Source organism: Lissotriton vulgaris, chromosome 2_1 (genome assembly GCF_964263255.1).
Source record: "Lissotriton vulgaris chromosome 2_1, aLisVul1.2, whole genome shotgun sequence".
In the NCBI taxonomy this organism is placed as follows: Eukaryota; Metazoa; Chordata; class Amphibia; order Caudata; family Salamandridae; genus Lissotriton; species Lissotriton vulgaris.
The window spans coordinates 1722732061-1722754421 of NC_141687.1; the positions used below are offsets into that span (position 1 = coordinate 1722732061).

Consider the following 22361-nt stretch of genomic DNA (forward strand, 5'->3'; position numbering starts at 1 on the left):
GTAATGTATTTCTCTCTTTGACGTCTATAGTGGCCTGCATGAGGTCTATTGGCATGATGGTACTGGTAAGTGGGCTGCTTCAGGATCATATATCAGAAATTCAAAGATATGTTTTTTTCATACCTGTCAGGAGCACTGAGGAATCGCTATGGCAGGCAGAGACTGTGTGACAAAAATGTTGTGCACTCGCTTGCAGGAGCTGGTTACAGGCAGTGCATAATCCGAGTCACACAAGACCAAGCCCTGCCATCTAAAGCCCGCTGAGGAATCGGGGTTCTGCAGGCAGGAATTGGGAGGCGAGACACTGGCCTTGAATTTGGTAGTCTGCTGCTTGAATCAGGATGGTTGGCATGTATGCCACATACGCTAAAGGAGAATCCCACACAAAATGTTGTGGATAGGTTACCAATCCACGAGGAACAATGGCAGAAACAAGATGGATAAATTGGGTGACAAGTAGGGTGAAAAAGAGAGAGGAAGAGTAAGACTGATTAAGGCAAATTGAGAAAAATGGGATGGAGAGGGGAAAGAGGGATAGGGAACGGGGGGACAGAGGGTTGGAGAAGAGAGGAAGAGGTGGAGATAGGCGTAAAAGGAGAAGAGAAGGAGAACAAGTGGGGGAATGGCTGAGGAAGAGAATTGCCAGGAAAGAAGAAGTGGGTGAGAAAATCAGAGCAATTGAAAGAGAAGAATGAGAGAAGGAAGGATGAAGAGAGGGAAGGAATTAAGAAAGTGAGGGAAGAGAAGAAGAGGAGCGCAAGAAACATTTACAAGTGGGCTGTTAGGGGTCCTGGTGGAGTTCCAAGGGAGGGGGCGACTGAAGGGAGGGCTAAGCCCACCCTGGCGTGGTTAAGATCATCCAGTGCGGTTCTGTATCACTAGCCCTGGTAGTGCTTTATGGAGCTGGCAGTCATTATCGCAGGCCATTACACCGTAAAATAAAAAGCCCATCCTGGGAATCCGAGTCATTATCTCTGAAAGTAGAGAGACCCCGCGACAGGCTGCCAGTAGCAACATCTTAATATTCAAAGCCAGGCGGCTGCAACGGAGCGGGTAATGGGAGGAAGTGCGGCACTCTGGGCCAGGAAAGGGTCGGTACCATAGCAGGGGTGAAGGAGTGTGCACAGTATGGCACATCTTACTAAAATATGGACACAACCTGCGGACAGAGGGCTAGCACAGGCCTTTCTGTCAGGAGGGGTTAAAGCCCAGGGACTACACTGTACACCATTCCTAAGCATGGGCCTGCACCGCAACCCCAAATGGCAGTGAACAACTATTGTGTTGTATTTGCAGCGATGAAGAAAGACACTACGACACATACAGAACATCATTGAGGGATACTGCTGCAGATCATAACTAAATATCGTGGCGGACCGTATAGGACGCTTCACGCTTTGTTTCTGTTCCATCCATGTTCATCTAGAGAGCTATTTACAGAATCTCTTCAGTTTCTTCAGTGCGTCCCACAGCAAGCAGCAAGCACTACCTGATCAGATTTAGCTGGGCAAATCAAGCATAGCCAACCTTACGGGGAGGTATCTAAAACTCTGACCAGAGCTTTTCACAAAATCTCGACCAACTGATCTTTCCAGTGCTCTAGACACAGATCACCCACAATTGACTGGAGATCCTGAATCAGATGCAGAACCATTTGAGGGCTGGATTCTCAACAATATCAATATCCAAGCACCCTCAGCGTTAAAGCGATCCTTTAGAACCAAAAATCTTCCCCCTAGTTTAATGAAAATATACGGTCCTGAAAAACACATTGCAAATGCCTTGAAAGGAATTTGAGAAAAAACTATAAGTTATTGGCCAAAGATATATATAGACAAGCAATAAAAGCGTATTATCTTTAAAATAAAGCTAGAGAAAAAATTTTCTTCGAAAGGAAAATTGATCAAGATCATAAAATCTTTTCTGAACCCAGAGGCGACAAACTTTGGCTTACAGTCCTCCGAAGAATGGTGTAAACAGCTAGCTGATTATTTGCACAGAAAATTGAAGCCACTTTGCTGATTTGACCCCAGATAGATGATAGCATCTCCGAAGGGATAGGCTCGTATGGACATAGCAGTATTCAGGAGACACCCATGCTCTCCAATCTTCCCATTATTTCCAAGGAGGAATCTTTGAGAGCCATTAAACAACTTAATCAGGGTTGCCAGCTGATCCATCCCCACCCAGTCTTCAAGCCAATGTGGCCCTGTCCATTATCCCGGTGATTAACAAAATCTTAAATGACTCATTATCGACTGGTATAATGCCTGCCAGATGGAAACATGCAAAAATTCTACCTCTTCTAAAAAAGCCTATGGCTGATCCCAAAATACTGGCCAACTGCAGGCCAATCTCACTACTTCCAGCATTCTTAAAAATGTAGAAAAGCACGTTAATGCACAGAATTCGATTATCTGGAGAATAATAACCCCCTACACCTGAGTCAATTGGGCTTTAGAGCCAACTGTAGCACTGAAACAGCCCATATAAAAATAACTGATCATATTAAAGGCATGTTAGACAAAAGGGACAAGGCCGTCTTGATATTACTTGACCTATCAGCAGCATTTGATACTGTTCCCCATGAAATACTAGTGACTCACCTTCAGGACATTGAAATTAAAGGCTTAGCCCTGAAGAGGCTAACCTAATTTTTAAGCAATAGGAGTCAAGAAGTATGGACCCCTCCATACGCAGCCCCGATTCTTGAATTGGTGGTAGGTGTCCCCCCGGGGATCAGCTTCGAGTGCCACATTATTCAACTTGTACTTGACACCCCTGGCCATGCTAGCAGAGGCATGGGGGGGGGGAGTAATATCATATGCAGACAGCACTCAGCTGCTCTTTACATGCAAAAAGGGGGATGAATTAGATGGAAGAGCCATTACATTTTGTCTTTCCAATGTACTCAAGTGGCTATCAGTGTACAAACTAAAATGCAACCCCGATAAAACTGAGATCTGCTGTTTGGTCTCAAATTCAGACAGTGGTCTGTTTCGTGATCCTACGCTCGCTGAAAAAATGTTTCCCTTTCCTATCAGTAGAAACTAGGATAACGGTGGTCCAGGCCTTGATTATGTTGAGGCCTGAATACGGGAATGTTCTCTACCTAGAACTCCCAGACTACTTGCTTAGCCGGTTACAGGTAGATCAGAATGCAGCAGCCAGATTAATCCTTAAACTCACTCCAAGAACACACATGACCCCTCATTTGAGGACTTTCCACTGGCTGCCCATCAAAGAAGGGATACTTTTTAAGACACTGACCCTGTCACATAAAGCTATCCATGGTAAAGGTGCTGTGTATCTGAGGAGGAGGATATGTGCGTACATCCCCCCTCAAAGAGCTGCGTTACTCCCATGGCTTCCTAGCCAGGATTCCCAAAAAACATAGGGGAAAAAGTGGTGGAAGATTGTTTTCTTTCCTGGGTGCAAAACATGGAATAAACTCCCTCGAGAACTTCGGGCCATCCCAGAGCTTCACGTCTTTAGGAAAAAACGAAAAACCTGGCTGCTCCAGCAAAATGAGTAACATGATCATCCTTTTGGTAGTGGGCAGGGATGTTCAGCACCTGGACACTCTTTTGAGTATGTGGGTGCTATATATATAAATGCTATTACATTCATTCATTCCTTCATTCAAAAGCACTATGCGCAACAGTGTCTGCCATTAGTGACGAACTATGCAGAACCTAAAATCACGCCAATCACACAGGAGGAGTGGTACAGAAACAAGCATAGATTTATTGTTGAGTCACACCTGTGGAGAGCCTAACACAGAGGATATGGAAAACAATACTCTCAGAGACCACAACAATAAAAATAAAAAATGTCACACAGAGACCACACCTAGAAGATAGCAGGTGTCTCTCCTCAGTGTCCCAGACACTAAAGACAACACAGCACAGGACTTATCAGACAAGAAGACTTATGAAGGACCAAACACCAGAATACCTGTCAAAAGCACCCACGCAGCACTGAACCGTGGTGCTACCCTGAAAATGACAAAGGAGCTGCCAGGTAGGAATGATCTGAGAATTCATATCTGGACACTCGAAAACATTCGGAAGCTATCCCGGTAGCTCTCAGCCGAGTGCCTGCAGAGACACTGGGAGCATCCACGGGCGTTATCCACTGCAGTCAGTGTGTTCTAACTTAGGTACCTGTTTGTTGGCCACTGCCTCTTGCTATAGCACATATGGCTACCAGTGGCATTAGACCCCCCCCCCCCCCCCCCTGACCTCAGACAGGTCTCGAAATGGAAGGGAGGTGGTCCTCCTCCTGTAACCCACCTCTGCACTTATAGGCACCCGTAGGAGGTATACTCGTGCCTCATTCTTACTGAGGGTAAGACGCACCCTGTGGCAATATTTGCTTAAAAACATGTATTTTTCTTCAGCCGCTACAACCTCAAGAGAGGAGGTCCCAAATGACTGTAAAGTTTTACTTTGAATTCAACAGTATTTCCAAAAACCCAGCACGAGGCACTTGCTTTTGCACAGTGAAATGTACTATATGTATGCCAATAACATGAACCCTCACATCGCAGATACTTGAATGCTTAGGCTCAGATGTGAAGAATATCCACTCCCTCTCACCCGCTGCATCTCAGACTAAGAAACAAAGACATCTTTACAGGAAACTCCCACCTTCTTTGATACACCCAAAGAACCATCCCATCCAGCTGATACTTAGACATGATCTTGTCGCCATAAGGTTCAGTGCCACCTTTTTTGCCTAAACTGAGAAGCTTACTCTTGTTCTGTCTTGACCTAAAAGTAAGATAGCAATGCAATTGCACAAGGCTGAACACCACAGACAGCTTATAAACACGTTTAAAGAAAGATACAATATTAAAATAGCTTTAAGAGAGACCAGGTAGCGAGAGGACAGAATAATCTGGACTGTTAGCTAAGGTCAAATACTCAGCCTATTGACCAATCAACAGCCACAGTTTACAGTGGACAATGACACAAGCCAATACAAAATATGGGAGGAGAGTGGGCGGAGCTTCAAGTCCCTACCTGAATACAATAGGCCTCGCAGAGCAGCGATGCACTGCCCAGAATCGACCTAAAAAACATAAATTACACCTCCAAGTATAAGTGCTACCATCTAAAGCAGCAGCAGTGGGATCCCCCCCAGGGAACGTCATCACACCCAAAACCATTTTCTGTAGTAAACAGAAATCCTCAAAAGGGAAAATGGGTGAGTGGACAACTTGACTCCACTGATAAGTAGAGAGCGTGGTTTCAGAATTAAGGGTGCATTAACTGCAGCAGTTACTTCCAATGTCCTGTGGTTGCTAATAGAAGCTGCAGCTAGAGTACCTTGCTGATTCCCAGGGTTTTAAGTTGGCCGGGTCTCACTGGTGCTGAGCACCGGCAGTTATTTAAAGGGGTTCTCGAAACGGGTCTCTGTTGGGCTCAGCTTTGTGCCCTGGCACAGGCGGTCCGTTTTTTTACGGACTGCAGTGACAGCAGGCACATTGATGTGCGTGTGCTCATACTGATCACTTTTCACTAGTGGATAAGTTACGACATGACGTCATGTCAAGTCATGCCAAGTGAGCGTGGTAGGGGAAGGGAAATCCTTTAAAGAGACTCATTTTCTCTCTGGATTTCCCATCTCTTTTTAAATCTCAGGAGCAGCAACCTCGTACTGGTGTCACCAGGGCTTTAAGTGGAAGATTTTTCAATATGATATACTAGCCATAGTTGCTGATTATCTTAGGCAACTAACAATCATTGACAAAGCCAATAGTCCAGACTTGTTTAGGTATGATACCTGTTGTATTATATATCTGAATGCAATGACAGAAACAGCAAAATGCAAGTCGGGCAGCACACTATGCTAAGGACAGATTTTTAGCTTAGGTGTTTTTAAGCCACACCCTTTACTACATTGGCAACGCCCCTTTGAGAAACCCCCCAGTTTTTTCATCCCACTTAAAGCCTTGCTGATTCCCATAGGAAGGCCGCTAGACAAAAGTATCAATCAGAAATGAGAACAGCTGTTGTGGGCATATTGGGCTCCCGTGCAGGCAAGCGTTCCTCATCAAAATCAGAAGCCACCCTCAGGTGTCCGTTTCAAATGAGGTACATGCTCAAGTGTGGTAGGGGGTTCTTAATAAATGTACAACCCACCCATCAGGGTTCACTCACTCATGCGACACAGGGAAAAATGTGACAAACTTGTGGGTGGCTTTAAACTTTAGGTGGGTCTATTCCAGCTTTGATTGTTGCACACCCTCAACTCCACCAAAAGGAGTCAAAACGATCCTGCCTCCCTCTTTGGTGCTTCCAGTCCAGGGCTCAATGTGACAAATGAATCAGCTGTTGACCGTTTCTTCCCCAGGACAATCCGCTACCTATTTTCTGCCACATATGTCAAACATCCCCAAATACATCAATCCGCAGTTACATCTTCAAGTTAAGGGGTCTGGTAGAGCTTGCATGTCATTAGGCCTGCAGGGTCTATGAATCTGATGACATTGACACGTTATTAGAGTCTTGTACACTGCACTTGTATGAACTGGTCTTTGAACATGGACCAACTGCAAAGCCTCAGTAAACCACAACGAGGACAGAGGTGCAAAACCTGTGACCAGGCATGCATTAAAAAACTTTGCAGAGCAGCCATGATACCTTTTCTGCCATACAATTTCAAAAACTACCTGACTTCATCACTCTAAAAAACTATGGTTTAAAGGTATCTCTCCCACAGTCAGGGCAAACAGTAACCAGGAACATGTCATGAATTCTGATAGTGTGCGAGTTCCAGAAAGTCAGCAGGTTCAGACACCAGAAGAAGAAAAAATAAGCATTGACAAAGCCAATAGGTCTCACCTATGTGAGAGCTATTGGCTTTGGCAAGGTGTTTTAACCATGTTGTACACCATTGTGGCTGCTGTTCAGCATGGCTAAAAGATAGTGGCATGACATGGCATGGCGTGAAGTGGGGTGGAGTAGATTGGAGTGGGGTAGATTCGGATAGAGTGAATTGGGGTAGATTGGGGTACAATGGAATGAGGTAGATTGGGGTAGGATGGAATGGGGAACATTGGTATAGAGTGTAGTGGGGTATAATGCAGTAGGGTGGAGTGGGGTAGATTGTGGTAGATTGGCGTGAATTAGATTTTATTGGGGTAGATTTGAGGGGGTAAATTGGAGTGGAGTAGTAGGGTAGATTAGTGTGGTAGATTGGAGTGAGGTAGATTGAATTGTGGTAGATTGGGGTGGAGTGTGGTAGATTGGGGTGGACCGGGGTAGACTAGAGTGGAGTAGATTGGAGTAGATTAGAGTGGGGTAGATTGAAGTGAGATCGATAGGGGTAGGGTAGATCGGTTAGATATGGGAAGAGTTGAGTGGGTGATATTGGGTACAGAGGAGTGGGATATATTAAGATAAAATTAAGTGGAGTGGGGTAGATTGGGTAAAAGAGGGGTGGGTGGAGTGGGGTAGAGTGCAGTGGGGTAGATTGGAGTAGAGTGGGGTAGATTGGACTGCAGTGGAGTGGGGTAGATTGGGTGGATTATTGTAGGGTAGAATGGAATGGAGTGGAGGTAGATTGGGGAAGTTTGGAATGGGGTAGATTGGAGTTTGTGGTTAGTTTTGGATGGAGTGAAGTGGGCTAGATTGGAGTTGGGTGAATTGGGGTAGAGTGGGTTAGATTAGACTGGAGTAGGGTAAATTTGAGTGGCGTGTGGTGGGTTAGAGTGAAGTGGAGTGGGGTAGAGTGAAGTGGAGTGGGGTAGAGTGAAGTGGAGTGGGGTAGAGTGAAGTGGAGTATGGTAGAATGGGGTAGAATGGAGTGGGGTAGTGTGGGTAGGATTGGAGTGGGTAGACTGGAGTGGGGTAGAGGAGGGTGGAGTCAAGTAGGTTAGATTGGAGTGGGTGGGAGGGTGGAGATTGATAGATTGGAGTGGAGTTGAGACTGGAGTGAGATAGATTGGGAAAGAGTGTGGTAGATTGCAGTGGAGTGGAGTGGGGTAGATTAGGGTGGAGTGGAGTAGATTGGGTGGATTGGAGTTGGGTAGTGTGGAGTGGATTGGACTAGGGTAGAGTGGGCTGGGGTAGATTGCAGTGCGATGGGGCAGAGTGGGGTAGATTGGAGTGGAGTAGAGAGGGTTAGATTGGAGTGGGGTAGTTAAATTGGACTAGAGTAGATGTGTGTTAAGTAGAAGTTAGTGGGCTACATTGGAGTGGAGTGGGTTGGATTGGGGTACATTGGAGTGGAGTGAATTGAGGTAGATTGGAGAGGGGTAGACTGGGTACATTGGAGCACTGTAGGATAGATTTCAATGGAGTGCAGCAGAGTGGGTGGGGTGGGATAGATTGGAGTTGATTGGGTTACATTAAGGGCAATGGGGTACATTAGAGTGGAGTAAATTGGAGTGGAGTGGGGTAGATTGGAGTGGAGTTGGGTAGATTGGGGTAGATCTGAGGGAAGTGGGGTAGATTTAAACAGGGTTAAGAAGGGTGGGGTGCATTGGGGTGGTGTGGGGTAGATTGGAGTAGATGGGGTAGAGTGGAGTGAAGTTGATTGGGGTAGATTATAGCAAAGTGGTGTAGATCGGGGTACATTAGAGTGGAGTGGGATAGATTGTAGTGGGGTAGAGTGGAGTGAGGTAAGTGTTGTGGAGTAGAGAGGAGTGGAGTAGCGTGCTGTGTCATGGAGTGAGTGGCGTAGAGTGGAGTCAAGTGGCGTTGCGTAGAGTGTCTTAAACTGGAGGGGCGTAGAATGGAGTGGCATGTTGTACTGTGGAGTGGAATGTTGCAGAATGGAGTGGTGTGGCATAGAGTAGAAGGGCATGGAATGCAGTGGTGTTGTGTGGAGTATGTATGCGTGGTAGTGTACTACCATTACAGACAACACATCTTCAATTGAAATTACCATTACGTTTGCACCGAAATACGGTTTTATTGCACACAAACGATAATGTGCGCAAACTTCATCACCTTGTGTATTGATGTGTCTTAATCTTATTTCTGATATATTCTGAAACATCTGCATTATTCAGTTCTTTTGTTGTGTGCTAGAAAAAAAAACATCCTACACCTCTCCTCTTACATGGGTACTCAGCAGGATTGTCACATAAATTCTCTCACTTTGAGGTCAGAAAAAGAAGAGTAAACAGCAGGCTCTCTAGGAAAACAGCTTGACTTTTGATCTCTGTCTTTGAATGCATAGTAAATGTGACTAGATAAAAAACAAGATTTAAAGGCCTGTTTACAGAAATCATGCTTCTGGAAGAATACAGTAAACAAGTTTGGGTAACGGCAGGGACAAACTCAAGCTGGACACTCTTAAAAAAATAGAGCCAGCTAATAGAAAGCCAGAAAATGTAAGTTACAAACCACAACGCCAAAGGTCAGAAATGGATAAATGCATTCCTAGGTCAACTTTCTGAATGTGCCCAAGATACCTTTAACAAACCTGACAGCTGCACTGGCTGGAAGGCTTCCACTTAAAAACAGCGTGGTGCGCAGGACGGGTGATGCGGGGGGTTAGAGAGCAGCAAAGCTGGACTACAATTGTGCCACTTTGTTATTTTCCTAGTCGGCTACAGGCTAAGGCAGGGGTCTCCAAACCGGTCCTGGAGGGCCGGATCCATGCCAGATTTTGGGGATATCCCCATTGAGATACATGTCGGTTTTTTAAAAATCTGGCATGGATCCGGCCCTCCAGGACCGGTTTGGGGACCCCTGGGCTAAGGGCTGCCTTCATTGCACCATGAGCTGCCGAAACCCAACTATGCCCCAGTCTAGCCTTGATCTCCTACAGGTTGATTTTGGTTAGCAGGGTGACCTTGGGTGAGGCTTACACCTACAGAAGAAGTACTAGTGTCTAGACACAGACTGCACCCAGTGCAAGGATACAACATGACAACACAGCAGAGCCAAGAAACCCGCAGAAGAAGCTCTGGTGAAAGGATATATGGCAGACAATGCAAAAAGCAGTGTTTCCCTTTCTCAGACCCATAAGTATTGCGCCGACACCTGGTATTTTATCTCTTTAATTCCAGCACATTTCCTCTCGACCCCTCCCTGGGGGCTCTAATACTAGGGCTGCCCTAGTGCTGACAGGCCTGTTTGTTAAACATAATTAAAGATATTAATTTTCCACACTGCGCGAGTCTGAACAGCAGAGAGCAGCGCCTCTTTTCTCCCTTTCCCCCAGTAATCACTAGCGTGAAAATTACCTTCATTAGCACGGACTCGCTCAGCTTCTCGCGGTTCACGATTTTGATGGCCACCTTTTGACACGTGACGCAGTGGATGCCCAATTTAACCAGACCTAGAAGAAAGGAAAGAGAGAACGTTCAGGGGTTAGAAATGATTGTCCACCTTTCGGATCATTTATAAGTGTCACAAGCAAGTGGTGACTTTTCACCCAGTGAAGATGGCGTTAAAGTAGTCGGACATGTTGTGTATTGAACACTGGGTGAGGTGTTGGGGATGTGTGGCGGGTAGGCGGTGTTCTCAATTGAAAAATAACCTCCCCCAAATAGGCGGGTGGTTTCTAGGAATGTCTTTTTAGGTGTTTCCACAAGTGCAAGATGTGATGGTGAGCTTCCCAGAACAGTCATGATCAGTTGATGAATACCCAGTTAAAGGTATTCCCAAACAGGAAGCAGCTATTCAAACCAGGGAATAGCTACCCATGATACGCCACACCAACACAAATCAGAGAACATAAATTGCAACCAGGGTATAGCTACCCAGCATGCACCACACCAACACAGACCAGAGAACACAAATCCCAAACACGGGATAGCTATTGACCACAAGCCATACCAACACAAACCAGCCAGCACTAATTCCAACAAGGATACAGAGATAAGATAAACAAATTATATCAAAGCGCGTGTATGCCCTGAGGCGTCTTAGTGCTGCAACCTTCGTATGGATCTTACCTGTACCTTGATATTAATTGACAAATAACCAAAGGGTATATTATCAAGACAGGTGATAAAATTATCGCCGCTTGAGCTGCAGAAAACTGCAGCTAAAACGGTGATAAAGGGCTTGATAATATGCTCTATGGAATTCCAATTGAAGACCATGTTAGATGTCCTTCACATCTAACATGGGCTTCAATTGGAATTCCATAGAGCATATTATCAAGCCTATTATCGCCGTTTTAGCAGCAGTTTTCTGCCCCTAAAGCAGCGATAATTTTATTACCTTTCTTGATAATATGCCCCCAAGTTTTAGAGCTTCCTAAATTGGAGAATATTTGACTGAGGTTTCAAATTTAGAGGAAGGTTATTCTAGAGTTTAGCAGTGTAGCGTAAGAAACTTCTGCCGCCCCAGGTAGAACATTTTAATTTGAGGATCTTAACATTTTTGGCAGAAGGGGAGTGGAGAGTTCTGGTGGGAAGATAACAGAGAGATAATCTTTCCAATTCTGTTTCCATCTCTCTGCAGGCCTCAAAAAGATATTTTTAACATTTGTGGCTTCTAGTAAAGACCTCCCAGGTGTGAATAAAGCCCATTACAGTGGAGGAATGGCAGCTTCGTGGACGGAATGGAGAGGAGTATCCACTGGTAATATTTGTAGAGCTGCCACCTGGTATTCCCCATGTACTTTCTTTTTGCATTATAGATGGAATGTAGCTCAGAATTAGGAGTGAGCTTTCGGGTCTCAGGTTCTTGCGAAACCTCTGACACGCTGAAGGAGTTTCTTTTCTACAATTTTGTGCTCTCCTCAAGTAATATTTTATTTATTTATTTTTATTTATATAGTGCCCAAATTGACCCCCGGAGGGGTATCGCTGCGCTTTGGACGGTCCACACGAGGTGGAGTTTCTACAGCGAAATCAGAGACAGAAGAGAGTAGTCTTGAGTTGCGTCCTGAATTGTATGTGGTCGGAGCATTGTCTCAGGTGCAGTGGAAGTTCATTCCAGTATAATATTGGAGCATATTCACTATGTTGGTCACACTGTTGGTTTGTGGAACTTAATAGGTGTTTTTGGTGTGGAGCACACTCAGTGTAATACAGCCTTCTATGTTTTTGAGGAAGTAATGCTCATATTACTTATCGGCAATCTTCATTACTACGATTCCCACGTCCTCGCCCTAGTACTTACAATCGTCCCTCCCAGCCCTCTTTTTCTTCGGCAGCCTTTTTGATAAAAGGGTTTTGGTATTTAGGAGGAGATATGAGAGGAGGAGGGTGCTTAAAGTACAGCGAACAGCTGGGAGATAACAGTGTGCAAGAGGGTAAATGCTTTCCATTTACACACTAAATAAGTACTGGATAAAAAGGTAGGATTTGGACTAATGTCGTTGCCAGTAGGTAATCCGAGCAATTTGCTGTAATTACTATAATTGCTAGAGCACAGTTTAACAGCAGACTCCGATCCGCGGACAGATCTCGGACACAATTGTGGAGGTTGTTTCTGCACTACAAATTAAACGACGGAAATGAGGTTACAGATTGCGCGTTATCACAGACATTCATTTTGTTTTCCGATTAGACGAGTTCTTGAGTTGTGATCTGTTGGGCCATTTTGTAGCCAAAACACCTAACGCCAAACTATCTTTCTGTTTGATACTGAGTGAATAATAGCGTTATCTCCCTGTGCCACACTTCCAATATCTGCCCACATCAAGGGTGCGTGGAATCATGCCAGCTCCCAGGACACAGAAGGACAATACACGAGAGGGGGCAGGCAAGGCCTCATGAATAGACATACAGCAACAGACACCTGACAGTACATGGAAAACTGTATTCAACTCACTGCACCGAACATCAGAGAACGTGTGAGAACCCTGTAGAGTGTTCAAGACAAAAGTGTGGGGCCGCAAGGGTTCCATTTATGGGTGGGCAAAACTCCGGGGGCCTCATTTATGAGGCTGTGCGTCACTTTTACGCCGCCGGTGCGTCACTTTTTGTGACGCACCAGTGGCGTAAAAAATGCGTTTTGTTGCGCCATATTTACAAAGTGACGCATCTAGGTAGATGCGTCACTTTGTAAACCTCTGCTCCACATTATACCTGCTCCAGGTATAATGTATGCAAGGGGGGGCGTATTGACGCAAGGAAGGGTCGAGGAAGTGACGCAGTGAAATCTATGAGATTTCACTGCGTCACTTTTAGGACGCCGTTGCGTCAAAATCTTGCGCCTGCCTCACAGCAGGCGTAAGACTGACGCAGGCCCTTTCACATGGGGCTTGCCCCATGTGAAAGGACACATTGCTGGAGTTGTGTCACTTTTGTGACACACTCCAGCAATGCGTCACTTTTGTGCTTACAGATACGTCAGAAATACTGACGTATCTGTAACTCCTTGCGACATGATGCGTCATACATTAAATATGACGCATCAGGAATGTCGCAAGGAGTGTGCACTGAGAAGTGACGCATCGCTGCTTTCATGCAGCGATGCGTCACTTTTCACAAATGAGGCCCCTGGAGTTTCACTCCGCAGAGTTACACAAAAATTCAGCAAGATTCTGCGGGGTTCCGCAAGTAATCAAATTCGGCACGTTGCGCTGTTCGTGCTGATTTTAGCGCATGGAGCTTGTTTGTGCTGTAAAATCAGCGCAAACAGCACCATGCAGCTCGCCGGAGGGCGCTACTTCTTACTGCTGCTCGAGTAGATTTTCTGCTGAAGTTGCAGCTTTGTCAACGCAAGCTGTAGCGACATTCCGCAACCTACCGCCCGTGTTGAGAAATCTCGCCAGGAGGCATTCTACAGTTTGATTTTCTCGCTCGCCAACCTAACATTGGTGAGCTGTGCATGAGAACAAACTCTGACACACGAGGTTGGCAGAGTTTTTCCGGAACTCTACGCTGCAAGCGCAGAGTGGAGTGGGCAAAACTCTGCTAACTCCAGCAGAGGAGCGGAGTTTGTCACCCACCCCTCGTTCCATTGCAGAGGGACAAGGCCTAGCAGTAGCACTGTGGGGTGGGTGCAAAAGGGAGTTGACAATCTACTTGTCATGACATAGTGAAGTGGTGTGTGCCAGAGCTAGGGAACATATGAATCTGCACATTTGAAAGCAAAATGATGCCAGGGAGGATTATCAGTCGAAGCAGCGTCAACTCCTTCTGCTGCAACCGCCCTTTAACTTGAGAAATTAAACCAGTGAAGCACACAGCAGAAAGTGCCATTAATTCTGTTTTATGAGGCAGACAGGAATATATTCTCCTTTCAATACTGATGTGTGCAGTCATGAATGTCCCACAAACACCACCAACCGCCCTGGGTTAGAATGAGGTTTGCACATGGTATTCCGACTAGGAGGCAGGTGGGAGACAGGACAGCCCTACTTAAGATCAGTACCCTGAGTACTGACAAATTTGGGGCGCATGCTCATCAGCTCATAACATTGTAATAAGAAAATAACAAGAGACCTGTTAATTCAAGCAGCACACACGGATGACGATGAAGCCCGTATTAGCTGCCATGAAGGAGGCAGACTGAGCATGTTCCACAGCACCATCAATGGGCGCAGTTCCTAAAGCAACGTACACCAGCATGACACCTGAACAGATGTGTGCTTTCCTTTTACACAGTGACCGGGGAAGAGAAGATGGCGTTCTGTAGCACTGTCGCGCCCATAACCCAAAGCCCCCCATGTCCCCACAGAAGCTGTGCTCTTTTGCCTAGGCATCCAGCACTGATAAGTGCTGGGCACAGGATTTAATTCGACAAGGTGGCCAGGGTAAGACCCCCCCAACCCAGAACAGAGCACCATATAAAACAACAAACTACATGCGCCATCTGAGGCGTACATGTACCAAAACTAGGTACAGGCATATGACGTATGTTTTCATGGGCACAGGTTTTAATTCGACAAGGTGACCAGGGTAAGACCCCCCCAACCCAGAACAGAGCACCATATAAAACAACAAACTACACGCGCCATCTGAGGCATACATGTACCAAAACTAGGTACAGACATATGACGTATGTTTTCATGGGCACAGGTTTTAATTCGACAAGGTGGCCAGGGTAAGACCCCCCCAACCCAGAACAGAGCACCATATAAAACAACAAACTACACGCGCCATCTGAGGCGTACATGTACCAAAACTAGGTACAGGCATATGACGTATGTTTTCTTGGGCACAGGTTTTAATTAGACAAGATGACCAGGGTAAGACCCCCCCAACCCAGAACAGAGCACCATATAAAACAACAAACTACACGCGCCATCTGAGGCGTACATGTACCAAAACTAGGTACAGACATATGACGTATGTTTTCATGGGCACAGGTTTTAATTCGACAAGGTGGCCAGGGTAAGACCCCCCAACCCAGAACAGAGCACCATATAAAACAACAAACTACACGCGCCATCTGAGGCGTACATGTACCAAAACTAGGTACAGGCATATGACGTATGTTTTCATGGGCACAGGTTTTAATTCGACAAGGTGGCCAGGGTAAGACCCCCCCAACCCAGAACAGAGCACCATATAAAACAACAAACTACACGCGCCATCTGAGGCATACATGTACCAAAACTAGGTACAGACATATGACGTATGTTTTCATGGGCACAGGTTTTAATTCGACAAGGTGGCCAGGGTAAGACCCCCCAACCCAGAACAGAGCACCATATAAAACAACAAACTACACGCGCCATCTGAGGCATACATGTACCAAAACTAGGTACAGACATATGACGTATGTTTTCATGGGCACAGGTTTTAATTCGACAAGGTGGCCAGGGTAAGACCCCCCCAACCCAGAACAGAGCACCATATAAAACAACAAACTACACGCGCCATCTGAGGCGTACATGTACCAAAACTAGGTACAGGCATATGACGTATGTTTTCATGGGCACAGGTTTTAATTCGACAAGGTGGCCAGGGTAAGACCCCCCCAACCCAGAACAGAGCACCATATAAAACAACAAACTACACGCGCCATCTGAGGCGTACATGTACCAAAACTAGGTACAGGCATATGACGTATGTTTTCATGGGCACAGGTTTTAATTCGACAAGGTGGCCAGGGTAAGACCCCCCCAACCCAGAACAGAGCACCATATAAAACAACAAACTACACGCGCCATCTGAGGTGTACATGTACCAAAACTAGGTACAGGCATATGACGTATGTTTTCATTTAACAGAGTGGCAGGGAAGAAGCATGGGTTGTTTTGTACATTTTGTCCGCTAAAAAATGAGTACACTTTCTATCTCTACACCTCCTTAGATCATTATGCCCAGGAACCTAGCCACACACGACAGCTGCCCCATGCTATGTGCCAGTTGGTGGTCTGCTTTATACAACGCTGAGGGGGTGTATCACCACAGCCTGTACAGAGCACTACTGTAAAGACACCCAAAGCGTACATTCGCTCAAGTCGCGCCAAGTTATCGCAGTCCGCTGACACTTTTCACGTGGAGGCAGGGCAATCACTACAGCATTAAAGAAATGCAGAGAATGGAATATTGTAACGGGCCGCCATTCATTACAATATGTAGGTCGTGTCATTTTTATGCCAGAATGAAAGCTCTTTGCTTGGTATTAAAATACATATTTGCGCAGAGCACCGACACGCATGTGCTTGTTAATGCTCTCTTCAGTCAGACTTAACAATGGCTTCCTCCGCCTCAAACACGTTGTGAACTCCATGGAGAATTGCAATGACGATTACACAAAAGCAAGGCCAGGGACAGTGCTAAGCAACCAGGGACCCTCACGAGGGTTCCAAGCACCTGGGCTAAAAAAATGCTCTAATTTCCGTCATTCATAGTCTTTGTGCGTTATACACGTCTTCTCTTCCATGTTCTACTAATCTGGCATGAAATTACATTTCTGCAAAAGTAATATAATTTAAATCCGTGATGTATTTCGATTTTCTGATTTTATCTGGGTCCAAAGATAAATCCATAACCCTGTAAGAAAAATGATGTTCCGATTTACCACCCCTCATAAAAAAAATGCATTCATATATTTATTTGTGCAGCTTTGCAAATAGCCCTTTTGGACCGTGATAGAGCAAATGTTGCATTTGGAATGTTTATAAAGCAGTCTGATGAAATTTCACCCAATGAATAACATTTTTGAAATCTTTTTTCCCCATTTTGCGCAGACAAGTGTATCAGAGTCATCTCCAACAAGCCTGTGTTGCACATTTTTTGCTGCTAACTCGTGCATTGGGAGTAGAGCAGCATTCTTGAGGGGAATTAAGACAGACGAGGAAAATAAGTGCACCCGAATCAAGAGTATAACTGGCTTCCAGGGCAGGACCTTGGCGTCAACTTTGTGGGAAATGGCGGACTGCTTGATTCTGAGGGATTTTACATGCCCTCTTGCAAGGAAGGGGTGCGCCTTTGAGGTAGTATCTTAGATGTAATCAGGCAATGTTTCATTGCTTGATCTTGGCAGTACTCACCAGGATTGCCACTGGAGTGCATTCCTGGGTGTACCTATGATGCAGTGCAGTAGGCTCATACATGTTATTTGGATGTCATGAGGTGTAGAGGGTGAGTGTATCTAATGCACAAGGCTTTGTGTTGGATTTATATTTATTGAGAGTGTGTAGGTGCACAACTCAAGGTCCTGAGGTGCAGGAGGCCGCTCATTCAGCCCAAATCCTATGGATATGTGTGAGATTTGGGAGACTGAAAGCCGCCTCGACAACATTCTGTGGGACGGCGGGTAAACATTTTGGTTGTGCCACTGATAGTGTGGTAGTTTAATGTCCATGGGATGTGTAGTAGTGTATTACCTTGTTTGTGCCTCAGCCTCATGCATTTGAGTCCCTTTGATGCAGAGCTGGGCCATAGTTTCCAAAGGATGCAGTGGACTGTGGTCAGCTAGTTCCAATAGGATGCCATGCTGTGTAGTAAGATAACACCCAAAGGGTGTGGTGTTGTGTAGTGGATTAGAGTCTGCAGGATGAGGTGCAGTGTGGAGGGCTAATGTTCCTGCGTTCTTGCAGTGTGTTTGTTACCACTCCCTTCATGAGCACTTCTGTTTGTCACCTCTCTATGATGCACCACAATGTGGCAGATATTTTCACTTTTATGTGGTGTGTAGGATTAATGTTCTTAGGATATTGTGTAATGGTGTGACTTCCTTGGGATACAGTACAGTGTGTTATCCTGCTTCTGGGCCAGACAGGTGGGTTACTTCCTTCAGAATGGAATGGTGTATGATGGGTTAGCACCCATTGGACGTGGTGTATTGTTGTGAGTTAGTATCCACTGGAGTGTGGTGGGTAGCTTTCTTGTGGTCTAGTGCACTGCAATGAGTTACTACCCTGGGACGTATTATGACTGCCTGTAGTGTTGTCCTTAAGATGCAATGCACTGTAATGGGTTTATGTCACAGGATGTAGCATAGTGTTGTATAATGTTCAAAGATAGTGCGTAAATCAATATGGTTGGTTAGTGTTCCAAGGATATGGTACAGTGTGTTGGGAAGCAGTGCAATGCAGTGGATGTTTTACAGGCAGCCTGCTGAATTAGTGCCGCCAGCCGCAGCCCGTGCAGGTAAGAGCAATGAGGTGCTGGGTTCAGCTGGGGGATAGGGGGAATTCGACCTACAATGACATGGAAAAATTCATTATTTATTTAATTTTCCCTCGTGGTCGTCTGTCGATTCCCTCCCACACTCCCTCCAACCCAGCCCACTGCTCTTACTCCCACGGGCTGTGGTTGAGTGCCGCTAAGATTCAGTGTAGTGGGTTTAAGTCTTTGGTATAAAATGCAAATGTGGGTAAGTGTCCTTAGCGTTTAGAGCCATATGGTTGGCAAGTGTCCAGAGTGTGCAGTACGATATAGTGGATTAAGGTTTCCCGGATGTAGCTCGGTGTGTTTAATAAATGTTCCTGGGCCATAGCGCAGTCAATCATCGGAATTGACAGGCTGTGGCATAGTAATGGTACCACAGACCCTAATGCAAGCAAGAAAAAGGCTGGTATCCCTATCCCTTAGTTTAATAGTAAAAATAGTCATAATTGGGGTGCAGTGGGCCACTCAGACTCCGTATCGTGTTGCAACTTCACCTGCTGCACTGTTGACAGCTATGCCCCTGTGGATGCTTTCTGGTGGGTTTTAAGGATGCAGGGGAACATGGTGGAATAGCGTATCTCAGATGCAATGTAGTGTGTGCAGTGAGTTGAAAACACAGTGATGTGTGGTAGAATATCATCTTCTACAGAGAGTGTGTTTAGTTAGCGCTTGTAGGCTGTGGTACAGTTGGTTGAAAGTTTTGGGATGCCGAGCAGTGTGGCTCATGGTAGTAAATGCCCCTAGAGATAATTGCGGTATGCTGGCAACACGAGGGGTCAGCGTCCCTAGGATACAGTGCAGTACGCTTTGTTAGGGTCCTTAGGGTGCCAAAACCAAATAAGACCCCCTGTTTGTTTGCTCTCCTTTCGTTCCTGTCACCGGGGCTCACCTGCTTCCAGTTCCTCGACCGGGCTTGGCTCCGCCCCCAACCTTCGTGGACGACCGGCCGGGTTTGGCTCCGCCGGTCGGTTACAAACTACACAACCCAGGATTCTTGGCTGACGCTGACGCCACCAACGAGCGAGCCAGGAGGCACTTAAAGCTGTGGCAGGGCCCTCGCCCCACGAGGACGCGTGCAGGATGCGCCGGACGAAGCCCGGACAAAGGGCGGACAGTCTTAGACAGTCCGAGACAGAACGGAACTGGACTGGGCTTGGACCTCTGCCCATTTGGTGATGGAGATAGATCCTTGAAGTAAGAGTGCTTCGCTTAAATGATTGTATTGTACTAGGGGACATTGTTATTGGCCTTAGCCTTCTCCATCTCATACACTGACTATTCCCCGGCACTAATCCCTTCATCTACCCGTGCTATTGTCTAATATGCCTAAAAAACTTGCAGCCCCGCGTCCAATACAATGGAAAACTATTTGGTTCAGGTGGTAACCAAAATTAATAGTGAAAGAAGGCAGTCGTTAGGACTGAGCCAATCTCCCATTCTCTACCCCCCGAGCCAAATCTCTGATTCGCCACCGATAGCTGTACCATTGCATGCTGATAACAGTGACGTCCCTGACACTGAGCTTCATGTTAATGAAATTTCTGACAAAAGTGCAGTGATGGTGGCTGATGCCGAAATAGATGCTGATATTGACCTTGATATACAGGTGGATGCGATAACTGAGGAAGTCCCCCCCCCTGTCTCTGCAACTAGGCCAGTCAAGACATGTAGGAAAACACAGCCTAAGCGTGGGGGACTACGATCTGGGAGAAAAAGGGTTATACCGCCACCAAAATCTAAGGAAATAAGTATGGATCATGAGGAGGATGGGGCTAGGCAAACTATGGGCGATGAGCTGTTTGATAGGATAGCTGACATGTTTGATTGTAAGATAAAGGCTATTATCAAACCGCTGATGTGTAAAATTGATAAGCTCACTGCTGAGGTAAAAAGATTGGGTGGGGTACAGAACAAGATAGCTGAGGATGTGGGTAGTATGACAACCCTAGTATCAAATCTAGCTGACACAAACAACGAGCATACTGCGAACGGGATAGAGGGTAGTGGAAACACGGCATTGACTATCGCCCCTGGGCAGGTATTAGAAAATCCTGATAATGAGGCAGCAATAAGAGGATACCCTATATCAAGACCAACTGTACCAACTGCACCGTGCCCGGAGATAGTTCCTCTCCAATTTATAGCAGAGGCTTCACCCTTGGTGTTGGTGTTGGCCAACGTACCAGTCTTGCCACCTGGCCAGTCAGAATCTGTTTCATCTCTGACTAGCAAGGCACTACACTGGCTGTCAGGAAATATGCAGATGGCTCCATGGGGAAAACAACAGCTAGCTGGGGAGATCAAGAACGGCTAGGAGGGTGGCCTGGATAGGAAACAGACCAAAATTGTTCAAAGGTGACTGCGTGGTGTTGAATTTTTCTAATACGTCTGTATTACCTAATGTCTTGTCAAACATCTCCCCCCCCCCCAACGTAGGAGGTGGAACTATTATCCCCCTCACCCTTGGATTTTTCCATGGCGAGCAGAAAAATGTAACACATCCGAATACCCTAAGGACTAGGTGGAATGCATGTGCGCATAGATGGGATGCGGGTGATTTAGTGAATGACTGGGGGATAAGTTCAGGAAATAGATTCAGGGTGGCTCATTCTAATACTTCAAGGCCCAGGTGGAATACAGGGGCACGTAGATGGGATGTGGGTACCCCAGTTAATGATTGGGAGATAAGACTAGAAAATAGATTTGGGATACTGTCAGGCCTAAACGACTGTGACTGACTCCAGATGGGCCATATTAAGGCATGCAGTATAGCATCTGATGACCTCATAGCATGCGATTCTATAACCCAGAGATTTGCCTCCACAAACGACATCCTTACGAGTGAGATAAATAGGATGGAAAATTGTAATATACTTGAGGATCTAGAAAGGTTGAACTACGTTAGTCAAACTTTCAGCCTTAATGTTCCTGACCCATCTAATTATCAAGGGCAAGAATCGCAAGAATTATCAGCAATACTGGGCAATTCACTGGCTAGTGAAACATCTTTCCCTATATTAGATGTTGAGACCCAACATACTCCTAAGGCTACGCATCCATTTATCTTAATGACTTGCCCATTGGATGCAGTAGACGTAGATCCACCAATAATAGTTGCTCCTGAGAGTACTATTATGGCCTCTGGGCATGTGACCTGTAACAAAATAAGGGAGGCTAGGCTAATCTCCTGGAACATCGGAGGTATAAAAAAGAATTTGCCTGATCCAGCCTGGCATCAATAACTTGATAGCGGGGACCTTATTCTGTTCCAAGAAACCTGGGGGCTAGAAAATTATTACAAAATTGGGTACAGGTCCTTTTTCATCCCAGCTGTTAACACACATGGCGGCAGACCTTCTGGGGGCTTGATGATTTGGGCCAGAATCACAATGGGAGTTACATTTAAACAAATAGACTCAAAAAACCCTGATATATTGATCTTAGAACTAAAAAAACCCAAAGGACTTACACTCTACGTGATCAATATTTATAGTAGACCGCATAACCCATGTAAGGAGTCACCAGTAATAACGCAGCTATGTGATATTATCTCGGAGCTTGGCCACAACCCTATGTTAATTATAGGTGGTGACTTTAATAGGAATTTTGAGCCCATTGTAGGTCTGGAAGATGTTTATAGGGATGAGGATAGTGTTAATAATATTCCTTACTTTGATGAGGAGCATAAAGTCGCCTGCACAACAAGTGCCCTACAAATCCTAAGCATGGCGCTAGAACATAGACTACGTGCATGTAATGGGCGACTCCCCTTTGACTGTCCTATTCGACCAACATTTGCTAGAGGGGCTTGTATAAGCCATCTAGATTATATCTTAGTCTCCTTGGCCCTATGGCCAATGCTAGT

The 22361-nt window shown here is 45.8% G+C and overlaps 1 protein-coding gene across 1 annotated transcript in view; it reads right to left on the reverse strand.

Moving 5' to 3' along the window:
* The window catches only part of BRSK2 (BR serine/threonine kinase 2), a 683888-nt gene that overhangs the window by 440245 nt on the left and 221282 nt on the right, over positions 1 to 22361 (reverse strand). Inside the window, exon 2 of the mRNA XM_086957728.1 lies at positions 10208 to 10302. Within this exon, the coding sequence (XP_086813854.1) occupies positions 10208 to 10302 (95 nt within the window). The remainder of the gene's footprint in view (positions 1 to 10207; positions 10303 to 22361) is intronic.